Source organism: Neolamprologus brichardi, chromosome 6 (assembly GCF_056152115.1).
Source record: "Neolamprologus brichardi isolate AB-2024 chromosome 6, ASM5615211v1, whole genome shotgun sequence".
Classification (NCBI taxonomy): domain Eukaryota; kingdom Metazoa; phylum Chordata; class Actinopteri; order Cichliformes; family Cichlidae; genus Neolamprologus; species Neolamprologus brichardi.
Genome location: NC_142109.1, coordinates 23,364,723 through 23,385,364, shown reverse-complemented (window position 1 = coordinate 23,385,364; position 20,642 = coordinate 23,364,723). Strand labels below are relative to the sequence as shown.

At 40.6% G+C, this 20,642-nt stretch overlaps 1 protein-coding gene across 1 annotated transcript in view; it reads right to left on the bottom strand.

Annotated features, from left to right (window-relative positions):
• Positions 1-18,275, bottom strand: part of cygb2 (cytoglobin 2) — a 34,916-nt gene extending 16,641 nt beyond the window's left edge. Inside the window, exon 1 of the mRNA XM_006787491.3 lies at positions 17,614-18,275. Coding sequence (XP_006787554.1) covers positions 17,614-17,807 — 194 coding nt within the window. The 5' untranslated portion in view covers positions 17,808-18,275. The remainder of the gene's footprint in view (positions 1-17,613) is intronic.
• Between the last annotated feature and the right edge of the window lie 2,367 nt (positions 18,276-20,642).

Below are 20,642 nucleotides of genomic sequence, written 5' to 3'. Positions count from 1 at the left end.
TTAGAGATGCATATTTTTTTAGCACTGCTGTAGAAGATACGTTTGCCTTGACCTCCTTCCTTGTTGAATTCATGTGAGTTGTTTGTGAAGCAGTACATAATGGCTTTTAATGTGAGAGTCCGCAGGAAACATTTAAAGTACCTATAATTTGGTCACAACACATCAAAAAATATTTTGAGGAACATCCAGCTCGTACATTCAATGATGGCGAAGCCCCATTTGTTGAAATCACAAATGTGTTTTATTTGTCCACAGCTTCCAGCATGAATGGTGTGAATGATCGGACTCAATAGGAGCGTGTTGGAAAGGTGAGACCTGCATTATTCTGCCAAACCTTCACACTGCACCCTGACATCCTCTAATGTTCACGCACAATGCCAGCTGAAACATTTTCCATTATTCAGAAATCCTGCGTTAAATGTGAGGACGGAGATAATTTCTGATCTGATGTTTTCGCTTTAAAATGAAAACAGACAGGACAGTTTTATTTTTAATGTCATCCCTATTCCTGTTAAAACTCTAAATCTATTTCTTTCACCTGTACTTTAATTTCACTTGCTGACTCCAAATCTGAAAACAGTTTTTGTCTAGTACGTCCCTTTTTTTAGTTATGATGTCCCAAGTAGTAGACAATTACAATGACTGGACATAAAGAGCAATGGCGTTCAGAAATTAAAAAATAAGTTTGATCTCCAGACAAGTGAAGCCAAAATATTAAAGAAGCCCTTTTTGCTGATCCTGTGAACCGATGCTTGACTGAATCAGCAGCACAGGGAGCATTAGTGCAGGTTGTCCAAAATTTTCCTGGCAGTCACAGAGCACACAGTTATGCTGAGCTTTAACATGCTGAAGACATATCAGCTAATGAGTGCCAGAATTTCACTTTTTACATTCTGCACTCAGCTTTTTTTCCACCAGATCTGTCAGATTCATGTCAGCGATGAGCATGGGAAAAGAACAAGATATAAAAGGGATGGAAAAATTATATGTAATCCAAGCATGATGGGTGACTACTGTTGAGTCTTACAAAGAGAGACAGATGCAAAGTGCTAGTGCCTCAAACATTTTTAAGCATGCTGTTTTATTTTGAGCTAAATTAAAAGAAATGCACTTCAATGAGTTTCTGGCATCGTTTTGTGGTTTGTTTTCAGAATTCCAGGCATTTTAACAATATATTAAAAAATGTTAAAACTCCACGAATATGTACCTAAAACATAACATAATATATATTCATATGTAACATTATAAAACCCTAGCTTTAGACTTAATGTTAGAAATAGATTTGCGCGTAGACTCATTGCACTCTTTGTTCGGTAGTGCTAGATTTTTCCTTCAGAAGTCGCTTAATTTTTCATGGCAAGGTTTCAACAAGATGCTCTAAACATGCCTTAAAGATTTTGGTCTATGATGACATCATAGCATCATACTGTTGCTTCAGATTTGTTGGCTGCACGTCCGTGATGTGGATTTCTCGTTCTAACATATCCAAAGACCAAAGCTGCTCTGTGGGATTCAGAGCTGGTGACTGTGGAGGCCGTTGGAGTACAATTAACTCATTTTCATGTTCAAGATACTTGTTGAGAGAATTTGAAGTCTGTGGAGAGCATTATCCTGCTCGATTCAATTCAGTTTTATTGATATAGTGCGAAATCACAATAGCTGTCTCATGGCGCTTGATAATGTAAGGTAAACACCCTACAATAATACAATGAAACCCCAACAAGCAGATGAACCCCTATGAGCAAGCACTTTGGTGACATTGGGAAGGAAAAACTTTTTTCTTTTCTGTTTTTTTGTAAACAGAAGGAAACCTCTGGTAGAACTAGGCTCAGGGTCCAAAGTGTGCTGAGAAAAGATCCCTCACAGCATTACCACCCCCAGCTTGAACATTTGTTTGGCTAATTAGATATTTACATTAACAGGCAGGTGAAGAGGAATGCCCAATGAAGTGCCTGGTGAATGCATTTGATTACACACAAAGGTTCTAGTTAAATTATGTCCTAATAATCATCAGTACTCGTGACCGTAAATACAGAGGTTCATAGCACTGGACATTTCAGTCCTGACCAAAAGTGGCAAACCAACCAACAGATGAATCTGACAGGGAAGCAGAACATTGTTCACAAACAGAGAAGGAAGCAAGTATTTTCAAAGCTTTGCCTCAAAGCTCTACTACAGAACAAAATTATTTATCTCTGATGTCCCTGTAGTGGGTTTGAGTTCTGACCAGTACCTAAAATCAGAGTTATTTTAGGTGAAGTAAATTCCATTCTTCAACCACCCTGGTAGACTTAAGTATGGAGATAAACAAAGAGAAACTAAAACATCTTGTGGGATTCTAGTCACAAAGATTTGTTTTGACAAAGGGTTTGACAGTTTTCATCGCAGCAGCCTGTGGCCTCGCAGCAGCTCGGTGTGTGTGCGTGAGAGCGTTTCCACAAGCCTGGCTGCAGGAGGATGGCACAGATTAAGTACTGCTGGTTTTCACAGACAATGCAAAGCGTAGCTGTTAACACAACACTTTTGAAATTTACATACAATGAGTGCAGTGACTGAAACAGATGGATTTAAATGCGCACGCACACACACTTCTGCTCTGGCCCAGTTTAATTCTTCTCATTGCTTGAGCTAACTAAATTCCTCGTACCGTTATTTCCCCGCTGGAGTTTTGCCCTCAGCAGCTCTGCGACAATGCATCCACATCCCCCAGATCCTGTGTCATGCTAGCCTTACAAACACTTGTGTCGCATGCAGAGCCTCTAGCTTGGCTCTACCAGCTGTCACGATACGTAAACAGTCTTTATAATTCAGACGCTCTCTGCTCTGCTTAGACAAACATGAAAGTTAACTGTAGCACTTAGAGAAAACAAGACTTCTCTCTGATGTTTTCTCTGTAGAAAAAAATTGTTTCTGTGCCAATCCTCTTGTGTTGGAATGATAAATGTTTAATTCTCTGTAGCCAAGCCATGGTTGTATAGTACATTACAAGAAACATGGCAGGAATACAAGGGGAAAATCACTTTGCACAGAAAAAACCTTGTTCTGATCTGAAATCTCAGCGAGCAAAAGGCTCTGTCACAGTTTCAAAAACAGACTCTAAAGATTTGAATGATTTCAACTGTTTCTTTTTCTTTTCTTTTTTATTTCAGGCACATTTGTTTTGGCCTAAGCATTATTCAGCCCTGTATCTCAGGAATTTTGTTTTTATTGAATGATTCACAAGACACAGGGGGGGAAAGTGTGACTGTTATGTAACAAGATGGAGGATAGTTAAATATATTAAACCGGCTGAACCATGTCACTATTTAATAAAAGTCTACAGCAGTCCTTTAATTCACTTTATATGTAAATAATAGCTGTAAATCTTTCAGTGTGACGAGAAAAATGATCAGTTGTCAGCACACACATATTTTTATGGTTGAAGTGTCTGCTTTACCCTCCCCAGGCCTGGCTATCATGACCCTGAGTCTGACTTTCTTTAACTTTTGAGGGGTTTAATAATTTTATTTATTGATCTTCATTTCTTCTTGAGCATTTTTGGAACCTTTAGTTTATCATATAATTTAGTCTCAACTTTACAGTTTTATTTGTTTACTGCAGTGTCTTCTGTCTCACCCCCCAGTGTCAATTTCTCTTTAACTTTATTCTTGAGTCTATTTTTCGCCGCGTATGTAATCTCACTTCCTCTTCTATTTTGGCAGTTATTTGCCTCTGTTGTCTTGTGTTTGGCTTTACTTCACCTCCTGTCTTGATTGTTTGCACCTGTGTCTTGTTTTCCCCAGCAGTGTCCACTTTCATTGATTTTCCCTTCTTGCTGTAGATCGCTATCTTTCCCTGAGTCTGTAAATCCACATTTATTGGTAACTTGAACAAAATTCTGTTCCACATACAAATTTTGATGACCGCTAAGTTGAACATGACACATGAAACAAATGCAAACAGAGAACGTGACATCACATTTTCATCCTAAGAATTCGGATTTATAATAAACCTTTTTAGAAAACAGATCTCAATAATCACAGTAAGTGTGACAACGTGCATGCAAAGTTTTGTTCAGATTACCCCACCTGTTAAGGCAGGGATACATTACATAGGTATACATACATATGCCATAATAATTACAATACACATTTTCTGTAATTGCAGAGCATGAAAAAAATAAATAAATTCTGAAGCCAGTATACAACCTGTCTATTAATGTTCTTACTTAGGACATGACAGTAAATACATACATACACACACACACATATATATATATATATATATATATATATATATATATATATATATATATATATATAGTGAAGAAATCTGTCTTGCTTCAATTGAACCTTTCATATTTAACTGGTTGTAACATTATCTTAAACAACTGGAAGAGTTTGTTTTGTTTTTCTATCATTGTACAAATGCACAAGGCATAATAAATCTTTCCTATTCTGTCACCCTCCTGAACACGGCCATTGCATTACATTTAAAATGAAGTATCTCAAAGTTTTTGCACCCAGCATAATTAAAGAGGCTTGAGGGACTTCACAGAGAGGTGTACAAATGGAGGAGAACACGATGGACCACAGTGACTATCTGATAAGTTTCAGTGCATGTTTAGCACTTTGGAGAGCTCTGAACACATTCCTGCACCTGTCTCTGCATTTAAATGAAGTCATCAAAGATAAGCAGCACCATTAGCGACGGTTGTTAATCGCACTTTGATTACACTGGAAGGGTTCGTCTAATTCTTTGAAGCACCGCGAACAACCTTGAGCCTCACTGCTGGAATTTCAAGGACATCTTTTTTTCACAAGACAAACTCTTCAACAACACGCCGCCGGCTTAATTACCGACTAATTAAAGGAACCCATGTAGTCCAGATTTTAGAAGCTCTACAGTCAGATAGCTGCAGGAAGTAAAAAAAAAAAAAAAAGTAAATGACTAATTAACGAAGTTATTATTATTTTTCTGTAATATCCACAACTCCTGAACGGACTGCCATGAAACCTTATAAAGACATTAATGAGCTTCAATCTGGGACAGGAGTTAACCAAATTATTTGTGGGGTACCCCCTTTTTTAAAATATTGATTATATACTTTAGCCCACACTTTAACTATATATGTAGTTAAAGTATTTTGCTCAAATGTGTCAGACATGTTTTGTATGTCACTGAAAATTACTTGAAATTCCCCAAAAGTTCTTTAAAACAAAGAAGCTCTTTGTTCAAACACAAAATATGTTACGTTAAAATTTTATTAATTCATGCAGCAAAACTTTGAGGTGTGGCTAATTATGTATTAACACAGAAAAAGGAACGACATGCTAACTGTTTAAAGAAAAAACTTGCTAGTGATTCTGTTTGAAACAAGAGCCATGCACGTATTGGATCACTCACTTATACTTTCCTAACGTTTCTTACAGTGTGGAACTGTCTTGCCTCGACCTTTAAAACAATTAATTTAATTATTTTATCACAAAAACACAGATTACTAGTAATCATTCCGGCTGAGGGGTGCGCTATGAAGATTAATGAGATACTGAGCTATGTTGAGCTTGAAGAGTTTTCTGTGCCATGTCTACATAACCGTGGTAACTTATGCCGACCGTGTGACCTAGGGCCCAGGTTGGAAGTGCCACGTTTTCACTGATTCTTTTATTTCCAGTGTGTTTTAAGTGCGATACATATTCTCTACTATATTTGTTACATGTTCAGCCAATCCTCAGTAACACCAACTGTACAATGGGCGAAAATGTATGAATGTCTTCTGCTTACTCCTAATGGTGCTAAAAGTCTCTCTTACACTGCTGGAGCTGAAGCTCAGAAAAAAAATCTATTTTGAAAATCCATCAGTGGCATTTGTAAGGAATTTATTGCCAACAATATTCCAAACTAAAGTCTTATCCCCGTCTCCTTTCCTAGGCTACAGGAAACTTACGAATCCGAACATGCGGAGTAACATTGGATGTTTTAATGTGCAGCTATGATGTTAGGAATAAATAGCACTGAGTAGTAAAACATAACAGGAGATTGTAGTTATTTTTCTACTCAGCTTGTGATGGTTATGAATTCACAAGTTTAATGATCTTCTCTCTCGTTTTATTTGCAGCCCCAGTGTTGCATTCGTTTCTTTATCACTAGTTCCTCTGATAATGCCTCTGATTTGAGTAGATGGTGCTCAGTTGATTAATTTGTGCAGAAGAGAAGTCAAGGGATGCATCAAGCACCTCCTTTTCCTTTTTATGTGAGTGACACAGAGCCTGAAGCAGAAAGACTGGGTTAAGAAAGAAAGTTCATAACCAATAATATGACACCTACCGTCCCTGACTGGGGTTTTAGTGAAGAAAGCCTGTTGGTGTAGTACACCTTTCAGATCCACTGTTTAACCCCCGCTTGATGAAATATATATATTCTCCTCCGCCAAGGAGGTTGTTTTTGGTAGTATTTGTATGTGTGTCATCATTATGTTTGTAAATGCAGCAATGGAAAACGTTTTCAATGAATTCTGACAAAACTTTGCAGGAGTGTAGAGTGAGGTCATGTTAACAATCCATTAAACCAGAATCTATTATTATTACAAGTACGGTGTATATTGACAACATATAGAACGTACCATATAAAGATTTCACATTACTTTAAACTCTTCTTCAAGATCATAAGGTCAAACTCTCATAAAATGCCTTTTATCTTGACAGCTATGCTTTAAATATGCCTTTGTTTGTATTGGCAACATTTTGGAAATGATACTGGTGTACGGTGATTTTAAATACTGCATTATAGCAGTATTATATCTAAACATAATGTCAAATTTGACCTCTGATCTCATGTTTACATTTCATATCTGCTTTTCGTTCAAGTTGACCCCAAAACACCTTATATATATATACATGCCATTTCTGCTCCTTGTATCCACGATTCTTTCGATCACCACCCACAGCTCGTGACCATAGGTGAGGGTAGGGACATAGATCAACCGGTAAATTGGGAGCTTTGCTTTTACACTCAACTCTCTCTTCATCATCATGGACCGTCTGTCAATCGTCTGTCGATCTCCCACTCCCGTCTCCTGTCACTCGTGAACAAGACCCTGAGATACTTAAACACCTCCATTTGGGGCAGGAACTAATCCCTGCTCTGGAGTGGGCACTCCACCCTTTTCCAGCTGAGGACCAGGGCCTCAGATTTGGAGGTGCTGATTCTCATTCCCACCGCTTCACATTCGGCTGCGAACCATTCCAGTCCGAGCTGGAGGCCATCACCTGATGAAGCCAACAGAACTACATCATCTGCAAAAGCAGCAATGAGATTCTGAGACAATCCAAGTGAAAGCCTTCCACCACCTGGCTACACCTAGAAATTCTGTCCATTAAATGAATGATGAATGACTGATGACAATTATGAACAGTATCGTGACAAAGGGCAGCCATTACCCACCAGAAACGAGTCTGACTTATTGCCAGCAATGCAGACCAAGGATGAAGAGCTGGTCCAGTGCTCCATGACCAGGACAAAAACCGCATTGTTCTGAGGTTCAACTAACAGATGGACTCTCTTTTCCAGTACCCTGGTATAGACTTTCCCAAGGAGGCTGAAGAGTGTGATCCCCCTATAGTTGGAACACACCCTCTGGTCCCCCTTTCTTAAAGATGGGAACCACCACTTTGATCTGCCAATCCAAAGGTACCACCCCTGATCTCCATGCAACGTTGTAGAGGCATGTCAACCAAGACAGCCCTACAGCATCTACAGCCTTCAGGAACTCAGAGTGAACCTCATCCACCCCAGGGGCCCTGCCACCAAGGAGTTGTTTAACTGCCTCAGTGACCTCACCCCCGCAGATAGACGAGTTGATTAAGGAGGTCCTCGAAGTACTCCTTCCACCTTCGGCAATGGAGGTGCTGAACATGGTCCATTCTGACTTAATGTCCCTAGTCTCCCTCAGAATGCCATTGCAGCTCTGTCAGAGGTGTGAGTTGAAGATCTTGTGAACTAGGGCCTCTGCGAGGCGTTCCCAGCACACCCTCACAATATGTTTAGGTGCACCAGGTCTGTCCAGCATCCTCCCCTGCCACCTGATCCAACTCACTACCAGGTGGTGATCAGTTGATAGCTCAGCCCCTCTCTTCGCCCAAGTGTCCAGAATATATGGCCGCAGGTCTGATGACACAATAATCGATCATTGACCTACAGCCTAGGGTGTCCTGGCATCACGTACACTTATTGAAACCCCTATGTTCAAACATGGTGTTCATTATGGACAAACTGTGGTTTGCACAGAAGTCCAGTAACAAAACACAGCTCGGGTTCACATCCAGGAGGCCATTCCTCCCAATCACATACATCCAGATCTCACTGCCGTTGCCTACATCTGTTGAGTGTTGAAGTCTCCCAGTAGGACAACATGAGTCCCCAGGTGGTGCACCCTCAAGCAGCCCGCCCAGGGACTCCAAGAAGGCCAGGTACTCTGAACCGTCATTTGGTGCATAAGCACAGACGACAGTCAGGACTCGTTCCCCAACCCAAAGGCGCAGAGAACAAACCCTCTCATCCACCAGGAGAAACCACAACTTACAGGCAACAAGCTGAGGGATACTAGGATACCCACCCCAGCACGCCGCCTCTATTAATGTTATTTACAAATCAGTAGCTATTATCTATCACCTACTCTAATATAATGTTTGTGTAATCAAAGTAAACATCTGTCATGCTACCCTTATGTGATTTTTACTGCACTACGAACTTTCTTTAAGTAATTTTAAAAGAACAAAGAAAACAAATTAAATATATACAAAACACAATACTATTCCCTTAAAAGTAAATAATATTCAAAGCGAGCTGCTTTGGCAGAGGTGTGCTTCTGGTGTGCTTTTTGTTGATTTTTTTTTTTTTTTTTTTTTTTTACACAAATAATGTTTATATCTAAACAAAAGTTATTTCCAGACTGTGACTAAAAGTTATTTCTCAAATCCAGGAGATCAAATTACAAAGAGGTAATTTCACAGTGCAAAAAAGGTTTTAAAAAGCAAAAGAGGGGTTTTAGAAGATTTATGGCTTTATTGCTGGTCTTTTTGTTTTCCAAAAGAATATTAATATTTTAAAGTGTGAATGATTTTGGGTGTCATGGTTTTTTCTTTTTCTTTTTCCTTTTTTTCAGGGGGGAGGGTAGATGACCTTTAATTATAGAAATTAAGGCCAGATATATACAAGACCTACTTGTAAGCCTGTTGAGTCAGATACACAGTCTGTGGACTTTATACTTTTTACTGCTTGCACAGTCTGTGTAATGTGTAAATAAATAAACTAAACCAAGAAAATGATAGCACGGCTGAGCTTTTTCCTTTTCTCTTCATTACTTATTGTAGTTAAAAACTACAACCACTTCCTAAAATACAGCAGAGCAATCACCTACAAATTTAGTATACATACAAAAAAAAATTGTGCAGTTAATCAAATGATACCATCTTCTTCTTAAGAATGAAAATGTCATTGATTCCTCCCATCAGCACCATACCTACTACAATGCTAGGCGAGTCAACGCACTCTGAGTCTAATTGTGTTCACAAAGCTGCCATATGCACTGCTCTGACAATGCCTGGGGCGCTCTCACTTTTTGGTGCAATTGCATTTTTACGCACTGGTGAGATCAGCTGAGGCTTTTGTCGCTGTCTGTTCACTCAATGCAGCTGGGCAGATGGATCGACATGAAAACATTAAGTCTGTGTTCTCGTGGCAGATGTTGTGAAGAAGATTTCAACCGCCCCAAGTGTTTGACCCAAGCCGCAGACTGCATGCCAGCTATTGACGATTTCACTCTTTTCTGTCAGGGGAGTTTGAAACTTGAAAGTGTCTCTCATCTTATGGACTGCTAATAAGCCCACTCCCTTGGAAGAAGAAAGGAGTTCCTAGTGTTAAACTAAACTCAAAGAAAAGGGACATGAGAGATGCATCGGACAGATCTACTAGTCACTGAAGCTTCATCAGCAATAGTCTCAGTGGAAGAGTGGATATCAAGATACAAAGAACAATGAGAAACAAGAAGAAAAAGGTGAGCTACATTACACAATACATGGACTAAAAAAAACAGTAACAGGTCTTATGAAGGAATCCAAATTTAAGTCAGGAGCAAGGTACAACACTAAGAGTTTGCAGCAATCTGTGAAAAACTGTGGAGGCTCTGTCGGGGGTTGGGGAGCTTGTTAAAATGGATCCAATCATGAACCCCGTAAGTGCCATTAAATTTTTATCCACCATATAATACCATCTGGAAAGCATTGACTGACAATCCGGTCGTTAAGTCTGACGTCACTAGCCGTGTCTGGGCCTAAACTCAGCTGCAGGTCCATATATCAAACGATCACTATGGCATTACTGAGAGTTGAAAAACTGTCTAAAGTCTTTCATCTTTAATAAAATGATCAGCATTCTGCTCTACCAGCTGTAACAATTGAGTTTACCATCCAGGCATCCATGAAAACGGAATTTATGACATTTAACACAGTTAGAAGTTAGCGGGAAGTTAGCTCGCTAGCTTCTATCTAAATACAATATAGCATGTCCTGACTGCGGGGTTTTGGAAACAAATTAAAACGTACAGCTCTGTTATCACTTCCAACATAAATGAAGACAGAAAACTAAACAGCAGTAACGTTTGTAGGGTTACTGAAGTTTGGCTAGCTGGTATATAATGATGTGCTAAGTGACCGCTAGCGATACAGCTATGTTAGCATAATATAAACAAGCTAACTTTTTTTCCACTCGATAAAAGTTAACGTGAGTGTTCTCTGTGGTCAGGAACAAATGTAATTACATGGCAGGATGCTGTAAAAGGACCAAACTTCAGCCAGGAGAACAACTGAGATAATCCATCCACAATACGAGGTTAGTCATTCATATACTGCTGCATGGGCTGGGCTGTAGTTACATCCTTAAAAACTGAGCTTAAATAAATGATTAGCGGTAATAAAAGCCGAGGGAGGTCAACAGTGATCACTGACTGTTTTAGGAGCTTTTTGAGATTAAATAGAAGAAAGTACAAAACATTAAACATGTTAACAACACAAAAGCAATATTAAACGCAGACTACTTTAGGCCCGGAAGTAGGATTCATCACGTCATCACTTAACGACCAGATGGCTTCATTTTTCAACATGACACTCTACCAATGCAGTAAATGCATACCTGGATAGAAAAAGACGGACAATGGAGCACCATCAGTCATGGACTGGCCTCCCCAGAGGCCAGACTTCAACATTATTGAAGCAGTGTCGGATCATCTTGACAGAGAACGGAACAGAAGGACATCCAACATGCAAAGAAGAGCTTTGAATGTCCTTCATGAAGCCTGGAGAACTGTTACTGAAGACTACTTAAAGAAATTACAATAAAACTGAATAACAGTTACGGCTGTGTTGTCAAATATAGATGGTCATGCCAAAATGACTTTGAAGCTCATTAAAACTGTACAAACTCTGGTTTTGTCTCTTATACTGTATTTCTATGGATGTTTGTACAGTAAATTTAACTTACTTCACATGTTCCTGTTAAAGTATGAAAAGAAATGAAAGGTAGCTCAAGAGACACAGTACTGTATATCTGTGCAGGTCTGCTTTTTGTTTCTTCTCTTAGGTTGTTTTCACTTCTTGATTACTTTCATCTGTGTCTTGCTCTCCTGTGTCTCATCATTAACTATAGAGTTGATCCATTCCTGTCCCCTGTCTCTGTTTCTTTGTGTGTGTTAGCTTGTCATGTTACATTACTTATGTAATGTGTTTATGCTGTGTTTTTTTTCCTGTGGATATTTTTGGACAATATGTGGCTATTTTTGATTCTACTTCAGTCTGATTAATTAGACTGAATCTGTATCCTGCATTCGGGGTCCTCTCTACTCATTACTGTAAGTTTACGGTAATGAGTACTGTAAGTTAATTAGTCCTCAGGTCATTCTGTAGGTTTGTGTGGATGTGAGAGTGAAAATTACATCTCTATGGAAGAAAAATAGAAAAATATTTGCATAAAAGAATTTTTGATGAAAACTGTTTTTACATGCTTCCCAAGTTGAGTATATTCTGATCCTGTTTATATGGCAGTAAATTAACACTTTATGTGGGCTCTGCTGTTTCTAAGCTACAAGAATCGCTAAATTGTCAGTATATTAAAAAAAAAAAAAAGAATTCGTGGACAGGTGATGTGCCTAGCAGCTTTGACTTAACAAATTTAATGGTCATTATGGTTTAGCTGAGATTTCAAAGGAATACCCATGTCACCTTTTAGAGGGGAAAAAAGTGATAAGAAATGAAAGGAGCGACGTCGAGGAGAAGAGCTCTGCAGAAGCACGGAACGAGGCATTCAAGCGCCAAAGCCTGTTGCTGTCATCCACAGATAAGAGCACACGAAACACACACACACACACACAAGATGCTCTCTGCCCCATCTGCTCCCCCTCGGGGGATTATCGTCACCTCCAACCGAAAATCAGTTTGTCGCAGTCACATCAGTCTCCTTGGCTACGACTCGCTGTCCATTTTAACAAGCCCTTAAGGTCTCAGTGACACTGAGACCGTTTAGCTGAGGATTTAAATAAATTAAGCCTCTCTTCTTTGATATATATATATTTTTTATTTTATTTTTTTAAATGGAAAAAGGGGAAGCGCCGTTAGATCCTGCTGGTCTGCAGCTCTGTAGAGTGAAGCATGACAGAAGATTGTTCGATCCTGGAAAAATGTTTAATTTTCACATGACTTAAAAAGACAGCAGCAGTGAAAGAGAGAAATGTGAAATAAAATATAAACAAGGTGAGTACAGGTAAAATTTAAGGTGCCCTTTTCACAGTTTTCACTTTACTTGTGAGAAGATGTGGTGTATGGAGCCATCTCAGCATCTTAATGAGTGAGGAACTTGATGTTCCCTCCTTTCCTGCACTTGTCACAGTTCAGTTATTGTTGAGAGGCTGAAGGATTTGGTGCAGAACATGGTGTGGGTGTGCCTGTTGTGGTGAAATAAATCTGTTTGTGCCGTCACTTTGGGATCTGCCTTCCTTCTGGGGAAAACCAAGTTCTTATAGCATAGCTCATTACATTTGGAGAGCAGACTGCAGGCTCATAGTTAGAGTTAAGCGTCTGGGAAAGATGAATACATGTGTGCTTCTGTTACTGTCTAATACAAAAAACAACATGAAAGCATTAACACAAAGTATTAATTCAGTACTTTGTGTTAACTGAGACACAATAGAGATTAAACAGAAGTTTTTGTGCATCATATCAAAGAGACCTGAAAAACACTCTGCATATCAGAGCGATACGTGGTGCGATGCCTGGTGCGTCACCACGTGCACTGCAGGCTGAATAATGCTTCAAGCTAAATATCGAAGAGATGCTACAACAGGCTGCTGCCGATCATCGAAATGATGACATTGGTATCTGGTACCATACAGACGCGAGCCTATTTAGTCTGTTGTGATGGCAGGCCAAGACAGTGATGGCAAGGTTTACCCTTTCCGGTCTGCTTCCAAGTTTGTTGTGCCTGGAAAAATTCCAGAAGGATTTATCCAGGAGTCATACTACTCACAAGCCTGAGAATGAAACAGCAGCTCTGGATACACTGTCTTTACACTTATATGAATTTGAGTGTAATCCCATTCTCAATATGTAGGGTTTAATTTTAACCCATCCTTGGCAGCTAGAACAGCTTCAAGGTTTTCTACAAGGTTTAGGAGTGTTTATGGGAATTTGGCTCATTTGTGAGGTCAGACACTAATGTTGGAGAACATCACAACAACAACGAGAAGGTCTGGCTCACGGTCTACTTCATTTCAGAGTTGTGCTAACCCAGATTTGTCCATCGGATTGGCAGATGGAAAAGTGTTATTCATCACTCCTGAGAGTGTAGTTGTGATGTGCTTTACACTGATGTATCCGACGCTTTTTCGTGATGTAAGGCTGGGATGCAGCTGCTCGGACATGGAAACCCATTCTATGAAGTTCTCTACACACTTTTCTTAAGCTATTCTGAAGGCATCATGACTGACCTCACTCTGTGATTTTTACGTGGCCTACCACTTCATGGATGAGTTGCTGTCATTCCCAATCATTTCCACTTGGTTATAATGGCACTAACAGTTGACTATGGAATCTTTAGTACCGAGGAGATATTCCAGCTGGACTTGTTGCACGCGCTAGTTCACTGGTCCCATCAACAGGCTCTCAAAATACTTGATCACACTTGCTTCACGCTAACCCACATAGAGCAGTGCACCATACCTTACACCTTACACCATACTTGAGAGTGTTAGCCACCTAACACTGAGGGTTACATTCCAGGGACGCCAATGGAGCCAAAACAGAGTGAATCTCATCCCTACCCGTCCTTTTTCACTGCAGATCTTTTTGTCTACTTCACCAGCTTCTGTCAGGAGATGAGGTGAGGCCACCCCTACGTCTTCAAACTGCCTTCGAGACTGAGGATGTGCTAATCCGGTTCAGGAGCTCCTCAAAGAGCTCTTTCCACAATATTCCAGTAAGGCTCAGCAGTTCTCGTCTCTGACCAAAAACTGGCCTGAGGCTGAGCCAAGTCTGCTTTTCTTATTTCCTGCTCCTGATTCACCAGACAGTTTGCTAGGAGCCATCTGAAAGTCCTTCTCACTGAACTCTTCCCAGGCTTGAGATTTTGGTTCTGCCACAGCAGACGCGACAGCCCTTCTGACCTTTTTTTGGTACCCAACGGCCCTTTAATAGTTATCTATTCCAGCTGACCATTAGGTGTTGATCAGCTGACAGCTCTGTTCCTCTCTTCAAGAGTGAAGAGTGTCTTGGCAAATGCACCAACAACACAGATCAGTGACCTTTTGGTTAAGGTTCTCCTGGATCAAGTAAATTAATGCGTGACATTAATTTGTGTCTTTTTTTTCCCTTCCAGTCGACACTGTTCAGATTTCTCCAGTCTCTGGATGGGACACCTCCCAGGATCCCACCCAGAGACTGCAACAAGTACGGGTATTCTGAACGGCTGTTTGGTGGATAAGCACAGATGTGATCCTCTAGCTTGGCCAGGAGCTTGTTAGTGTTGTTTCTGGTCCAAAAGGTACATCCAGCCCTTATACACAATCAGTATTCAAACCCGTGAGAAGCGCAAAGAAAAAATTTATTAAAACTTCAGATTATTAATGGAAAGCTTTTTGGTGGAAATATTTTTAGCTTATGTAATATCCTGCTGCTTGCAGTAATCGGATGATTTAGGATTGTTTCCAGCACCTCAAGATAAAAAATGTTGGTAATTCTTAAAATCCGTACCCACTAACAGCCAGTACTGTAACCTCTAGTTTACTGAGACCAGAATTATTGACCTTTACTCATTATATATGCATGAATAATGTTAAATCTCTGTTTGATATTTCCTTTTTTAGGTGAATTTTATGGTGCAAAGCTATTAAAGATTTGTCCAGATGTTTCCACCTTTTGAAAAATATCTTTACTTTGTGTGTTTTTCATTGTGATTACAAAATAAAAAGAATGACAAGAGCAGAAAGCAAATGAGATCTTAGCAAGAGCATCTAAATTGTACCATGTGTTCTTTTTTTTTGGTCATGTCTCAGATGATTTGACAGTTAATTAGAAGAACAACAATCAGACAAACTTGCTAGCCTGCTGTGCACCCCGCTTTAGTCTCTGATCAGCTAACCTAGCGGAGCAGAGCATCTCGGGGCTTTACTCGTTTCTCTGTAAATCTGAGTGAGCCATGTTGAAGAAGACTGAAGTGGCGAACAGCTGGATTATACAAACAATGGGGAGAGGAGGGCTCATTAAACCGCAAGTCATTTATACTTGTGGTTTTGGTTATTTAAGATGATCCAACTTTCTGCCTTTCACTGCTGCCTGCATGTGTGATTAAATTAAGGTCTAATGTCTCGTCACATTGCACCATGTTGTGATTTTAATTAAAAGTCCTCCTATTAAATATAAAAAATGTCCTGATTGCTGTTAAACTGCAGATCATCAAATACAGCAGCAGTTGAGCTATAACAAAACAATTTATGATGCTATTTTGTGAAATGTCATATTTTGCTTTAAAATGAGGCTCCGAGGCGAGGGTGTCTCATTTGGTTAAACGTCTGTTGCCTCGACTCCTCTCTCCTCGTGTCCCTCCCTCACCTCCTGGTCACCTCACTTCCTCCTGACATGTCTGGCGGGAGGGGCTAAGAAAGGGGAGGAGAGGAGCTGAGGATATGTGGTGTGGGAGAACTGAGAAAGGAAAGCCACTTTCAGGGCTGTGAGAGTGAAATCAAAATATTTAATACATCTGATAAACCATAATCACGGTTCATGATTATGGGGGGAATTTGGGGGGGGGGGGGGGGGGGGGTTATGCCCCCCCCCCCCCCCCAAAAAAAAATAATCTGACCCAACCCATATACCCCCCCCAATAAAATGATGAATTATCTTGCATAAATAGGCTGTTAATTTTCTTTACTCATTTCAGTTATTACCAGCAAAATAGTTGCATGTTTAATCATCTGGGAATTTACCCAGATTTATTTATTTATTTAGACAGAGATCTTGACGCCCCCAATGTTCAGCACAGAGTTACGCCAATGCCTGCTCCGAACATCAAGTTTGTTCTGGATTTATGTTCAGGCTTCTTAGCCTTGTGTTTTTGTTGTTACGGTTACATTCTTGTTATCTGTGCCTTTAGTTCCCTGACTGATTTAGTTGATGACAGGCTGTTCCCATGCTGTCCCTCCCATCTTATCTGTGTTTTTTTTATCCTCTCTCTCTGAGTCAAGTTCATATGCCTTAGTCCTGGTTGTAGTGTTAGCCATTTCCTGTCTTATTTTGATAGTATCTCAAAATTTTTGCATCCCCTTCTCATTATCTGTAATTGGTTTTCGCTGTCCTCCTACCAGTGTCCTAGTCGCTGGTTATCTTGTGTGTATTTATTGCCTCAGTCTTCCCTGGTCCTTTGTTGTGTTCTCTCTCATGGCTGTTTTATACCTAGAAGAGTCTTAGTTGTGCAATAACAGCTCCTGACCTGTTTAGTTTTGTATTTAGTATGAGTTCAGCAATAAAGCTGCTTTAAAGTATTCCTTGTCTTCTGCGTCCTGCATTTTGGGTCCAACTCTTGCCTGCCAAACAGCTGGTCCCTAATACCTGGTTAGATTTGTAAGCGCACTCAGTTTGAGTTGCAAATGTTTACTGAAACTGTGAGTCCTAACCCTCTGTGTTACGGCTAAAAGCTGAAATGAACATCGAAATAATAAAAGTTCAATGTTTAAATATGATTGCAGACTATAAGCAGTGGACTGACTGTTACATGGTGATTAGCTGGGCAAGTGCACCTACACGGATGCACGTAACACAGTACTTAATAACCGAGATAAGCAATATTATTACTGACTTATTTTTATCTTACACAGAGTAAAGAAGCGGTGGGGTATCAGGTGTGACTGTGCAGCAAATGTTTTCTATCAGTGGTCAGCAACAGAGCGGGATGTTGCTCAGGGGAGCAGGAAGATTTGCATGTTCGAGCTCAAGCAGCAGCAAAACTGAGCAGTGTTACATCAAAACACATGAATCAACCTTTGGATCTTTAAGCGTGGAGACTTTCTAAGTTTACTCGCATTGACGGAAAACACACCTTATGAGAACAGACACCCCCACGTCCTCACAGTTCTTGTAGACGTGCCCCCACGTGTCCTGGACGATCTCCCTCTCGGTGTCGGACAGCGGCTCTGCGCGCTCCGGACGGTCCTCGCACTCCACCTCTCCTCTCTGCACTCCCAGCAGCTGCGGAGGTGGCGAGGGTGGCGGCGGAGACTCCCGGCGCGACATCCTCCTGCGGCGCAGCAGCCCGGAGGCTCCCAGCAGCGCCCGGGGGAGGTAGGGAGCAAGGGAGGGGGGGAGGGAGACGGAGAGCTGAGACCCCACGGCGGGAGCTTGGAGGAGAGACGGGATGAGAAGAGAAGTAGAGAAGAAGAGGAGGAGAGCGGGAGGAGAGAGGAGGCAGACGGCACTCAGAGCCAAGAAAAGGAAAGGGAAAATGAAGCTCCGCTGCCACCCACCGAGCTCTCTCACTCCAAACTCTCACTCGCTTGTACTCCCTCTAACTAAAAACTTCTTTCTCACACTGTTCTGCTCTCTCTCCCCTCCTCCTCCTTCCCCTTTTTCCCTCCCTCTCTCTCCCTCTCCCGGTGAGGGAGATGCTTGTCGGTGATGCTGATGTTGTTTTCCCGTCACTTCTCCTTTGCTTCTCTCTGATCCACTCGCTCTGGGTGGAGGAGATGAGGCGTGTTGAGGCTGTGTTGTGAGGACCTGATGGAATGAGAGCAGGGTGGGGAGACGACAGGAGAAAGAAACAGAGGGGTGGAGAGACCAGGAGAAAGGAGGGGGATAAAAGAGGAGGCGAGAGAGAGAGTAGCACATATCTTAGTGCATATGTGGACACATGCAAAGAGTGAGGACTCATTTATATCTACATCAAAACATGTAAATATGTGATTATTAGAGGCAGCAGTGCAACGTTAGCGCAGCAGAGAAACCTTTGCTCTGCATGAGTCTGTGTGAGACTAACAGGATCCCAGTGTCTCAGCATCTCTCAATGATTTAAAGCCAACAACTTTATTCTTTTTTCACTCTTTGCGCGGTGCTGTCTTTTAGAGAATAAACAGTGCTAATGAATGAACACAATCTCCTCAGCAACAAACAGAAAAGCCACTTTATTAGATACAACTTGCTAGTACTGGGGTGGACCCCTTTTGCCTTCAGAGCCACTGCTTCATGGCTGAAGCTGCTTCATTCATCAAAGTGCTGGAAGCATTCCTCAGACATTTTTGGTCCATGTTCACGTGATAGCGTCATAGATTTATCAGCTGCATGGTGTGAATCTTAAAACAATGTTCAGGTAGGCTGTGGTATTTTAATAATGCTGAACTGTCACCTAGTGTTGTCTTCTGCTGCTGCATCTTACCTGATTCGACGTGTTGTGTCTTTAGAGATGCTCCTCCCGTGACTTGATTGTAAAGAGTGGTTATTTGAGTTACTTTTACCTCTGGATCTGCTCAAAGCAAATCTATCCATGCTCCTCTGACCTCTGATGTCAACAAGGTGCTTTTAACAGCTCACTGGATATTTTTTCTTTGTCTGAAAGTTCTCTGTAATCTCTAGAGATGGTTGTGCAGGAAAATCCCAGCAGGTCTGTGAAGTACCAAGACTAGGCCATCTGACACAAACAACTACATCGTGTTCAAAGTCACTAAAATCCCCTTTCTTCACCATTCGACTGCTTCAGGTTAAATGCATTGAGTTGATGCCACATGATTGACTGATTACACATTTGTGTAATCAACGCCTATTCAATGAGTAGTTGAATAGGTGTACCTAATAAAGTGTCCAGTTCAAGTTTTTCACTTGGGAGCTGGTGGAAAAACCAAAACCAGAGAAAAAGAGAGCGATGTTGGGAATTCTCAATTGTTGCTAAATGTCTGATGCTTGTATATAAAACTGTCCACTGATGCTCTGTCATTTTAATGCCTGGTAATTCATCCACTTGGGGCCTTTTTAACCTGGAGCTGGTAGAAAAAATATGAGCAAAAGACATTTCCATTCTGAAACCAGTTAATTAATAACAGTCTTAAAAACCCAGACAGCCTGGCGTTCATATCACATCACACCTAAATAACCAGTCTGTCAGCATGCAGGGTGGGGTTAACTTGCCAGATCTGACAGGTTTCTAGTCATTATAGATTTATCTTTTACATTTTTAACATGGAGCTGTGCAAAAAGCACCATGAGTGTGCAGGGTTGTGCAGTGAGCATGTGCAATCCTGCACAACGTCCTTGTATAAAGCTTGATTTTGCCCATGTGAGAATAAGACAAATAACAGTGCTGTGTCTTTTTCCTGCCCACTCTATGCAGAAAGCTCCCCTGACCTAAACCAAGTGATGTCTTTCCAATGAGGATGCATTTGAAGCGACTTCAAAAAATGTCAGTCTGATTCTCCCAACATTATCTAGAGGTCATGTGTGAAAATGGCATTAGAGTAGTTTTACGAGCTCCAGCAAAGAGGCAGGAATTAATTTGCATACCTAGAGATCCAAGTATGGAAAGAAGCTAGCAGCGTGAAAGGCGTTACATCAAGGCCATTTAAGACTTTAATGGATTATAGTCATAGTCAAAAATAGTTCTATAAATGTATTTCGATAAACTGAGCTTAGCTTTTAAGGGTTCATTGGTGCCAAGTCAGGAAGTTTAAGCTGACCTTGCTAACACAGTTTTTCATAGTTTTCTTTTAGAAAACTATGTTGAACAATCTCAGTAAAATTAAACTGTGAAGTTGATAGCCATGAACGTAAAACAATAAAATATTCTGTAGAGTCTCTGCTGTCGATCCAAGATTAATAAAGGAACAGAACCCTTTCACATTTAATCCGTTTTTCCAGAAATAATAACGTATCCTCGTTTACTTCAAGCTTTGAAATCAATCTTTGTTCTATTGCCTCAAAGTGGATTAGGAAAAACTGCACATTCAAGCTCCCGCAACAATCATAAAATGTTACCTGAAAATAAAAGCAAGGCTATTAAACAGATCCAGAGAGGTGGATGATGATGTGCTTTCTACTTATGTGACCACAAATTGCTCACATCATCTAAATATGTAAGATTTAAAA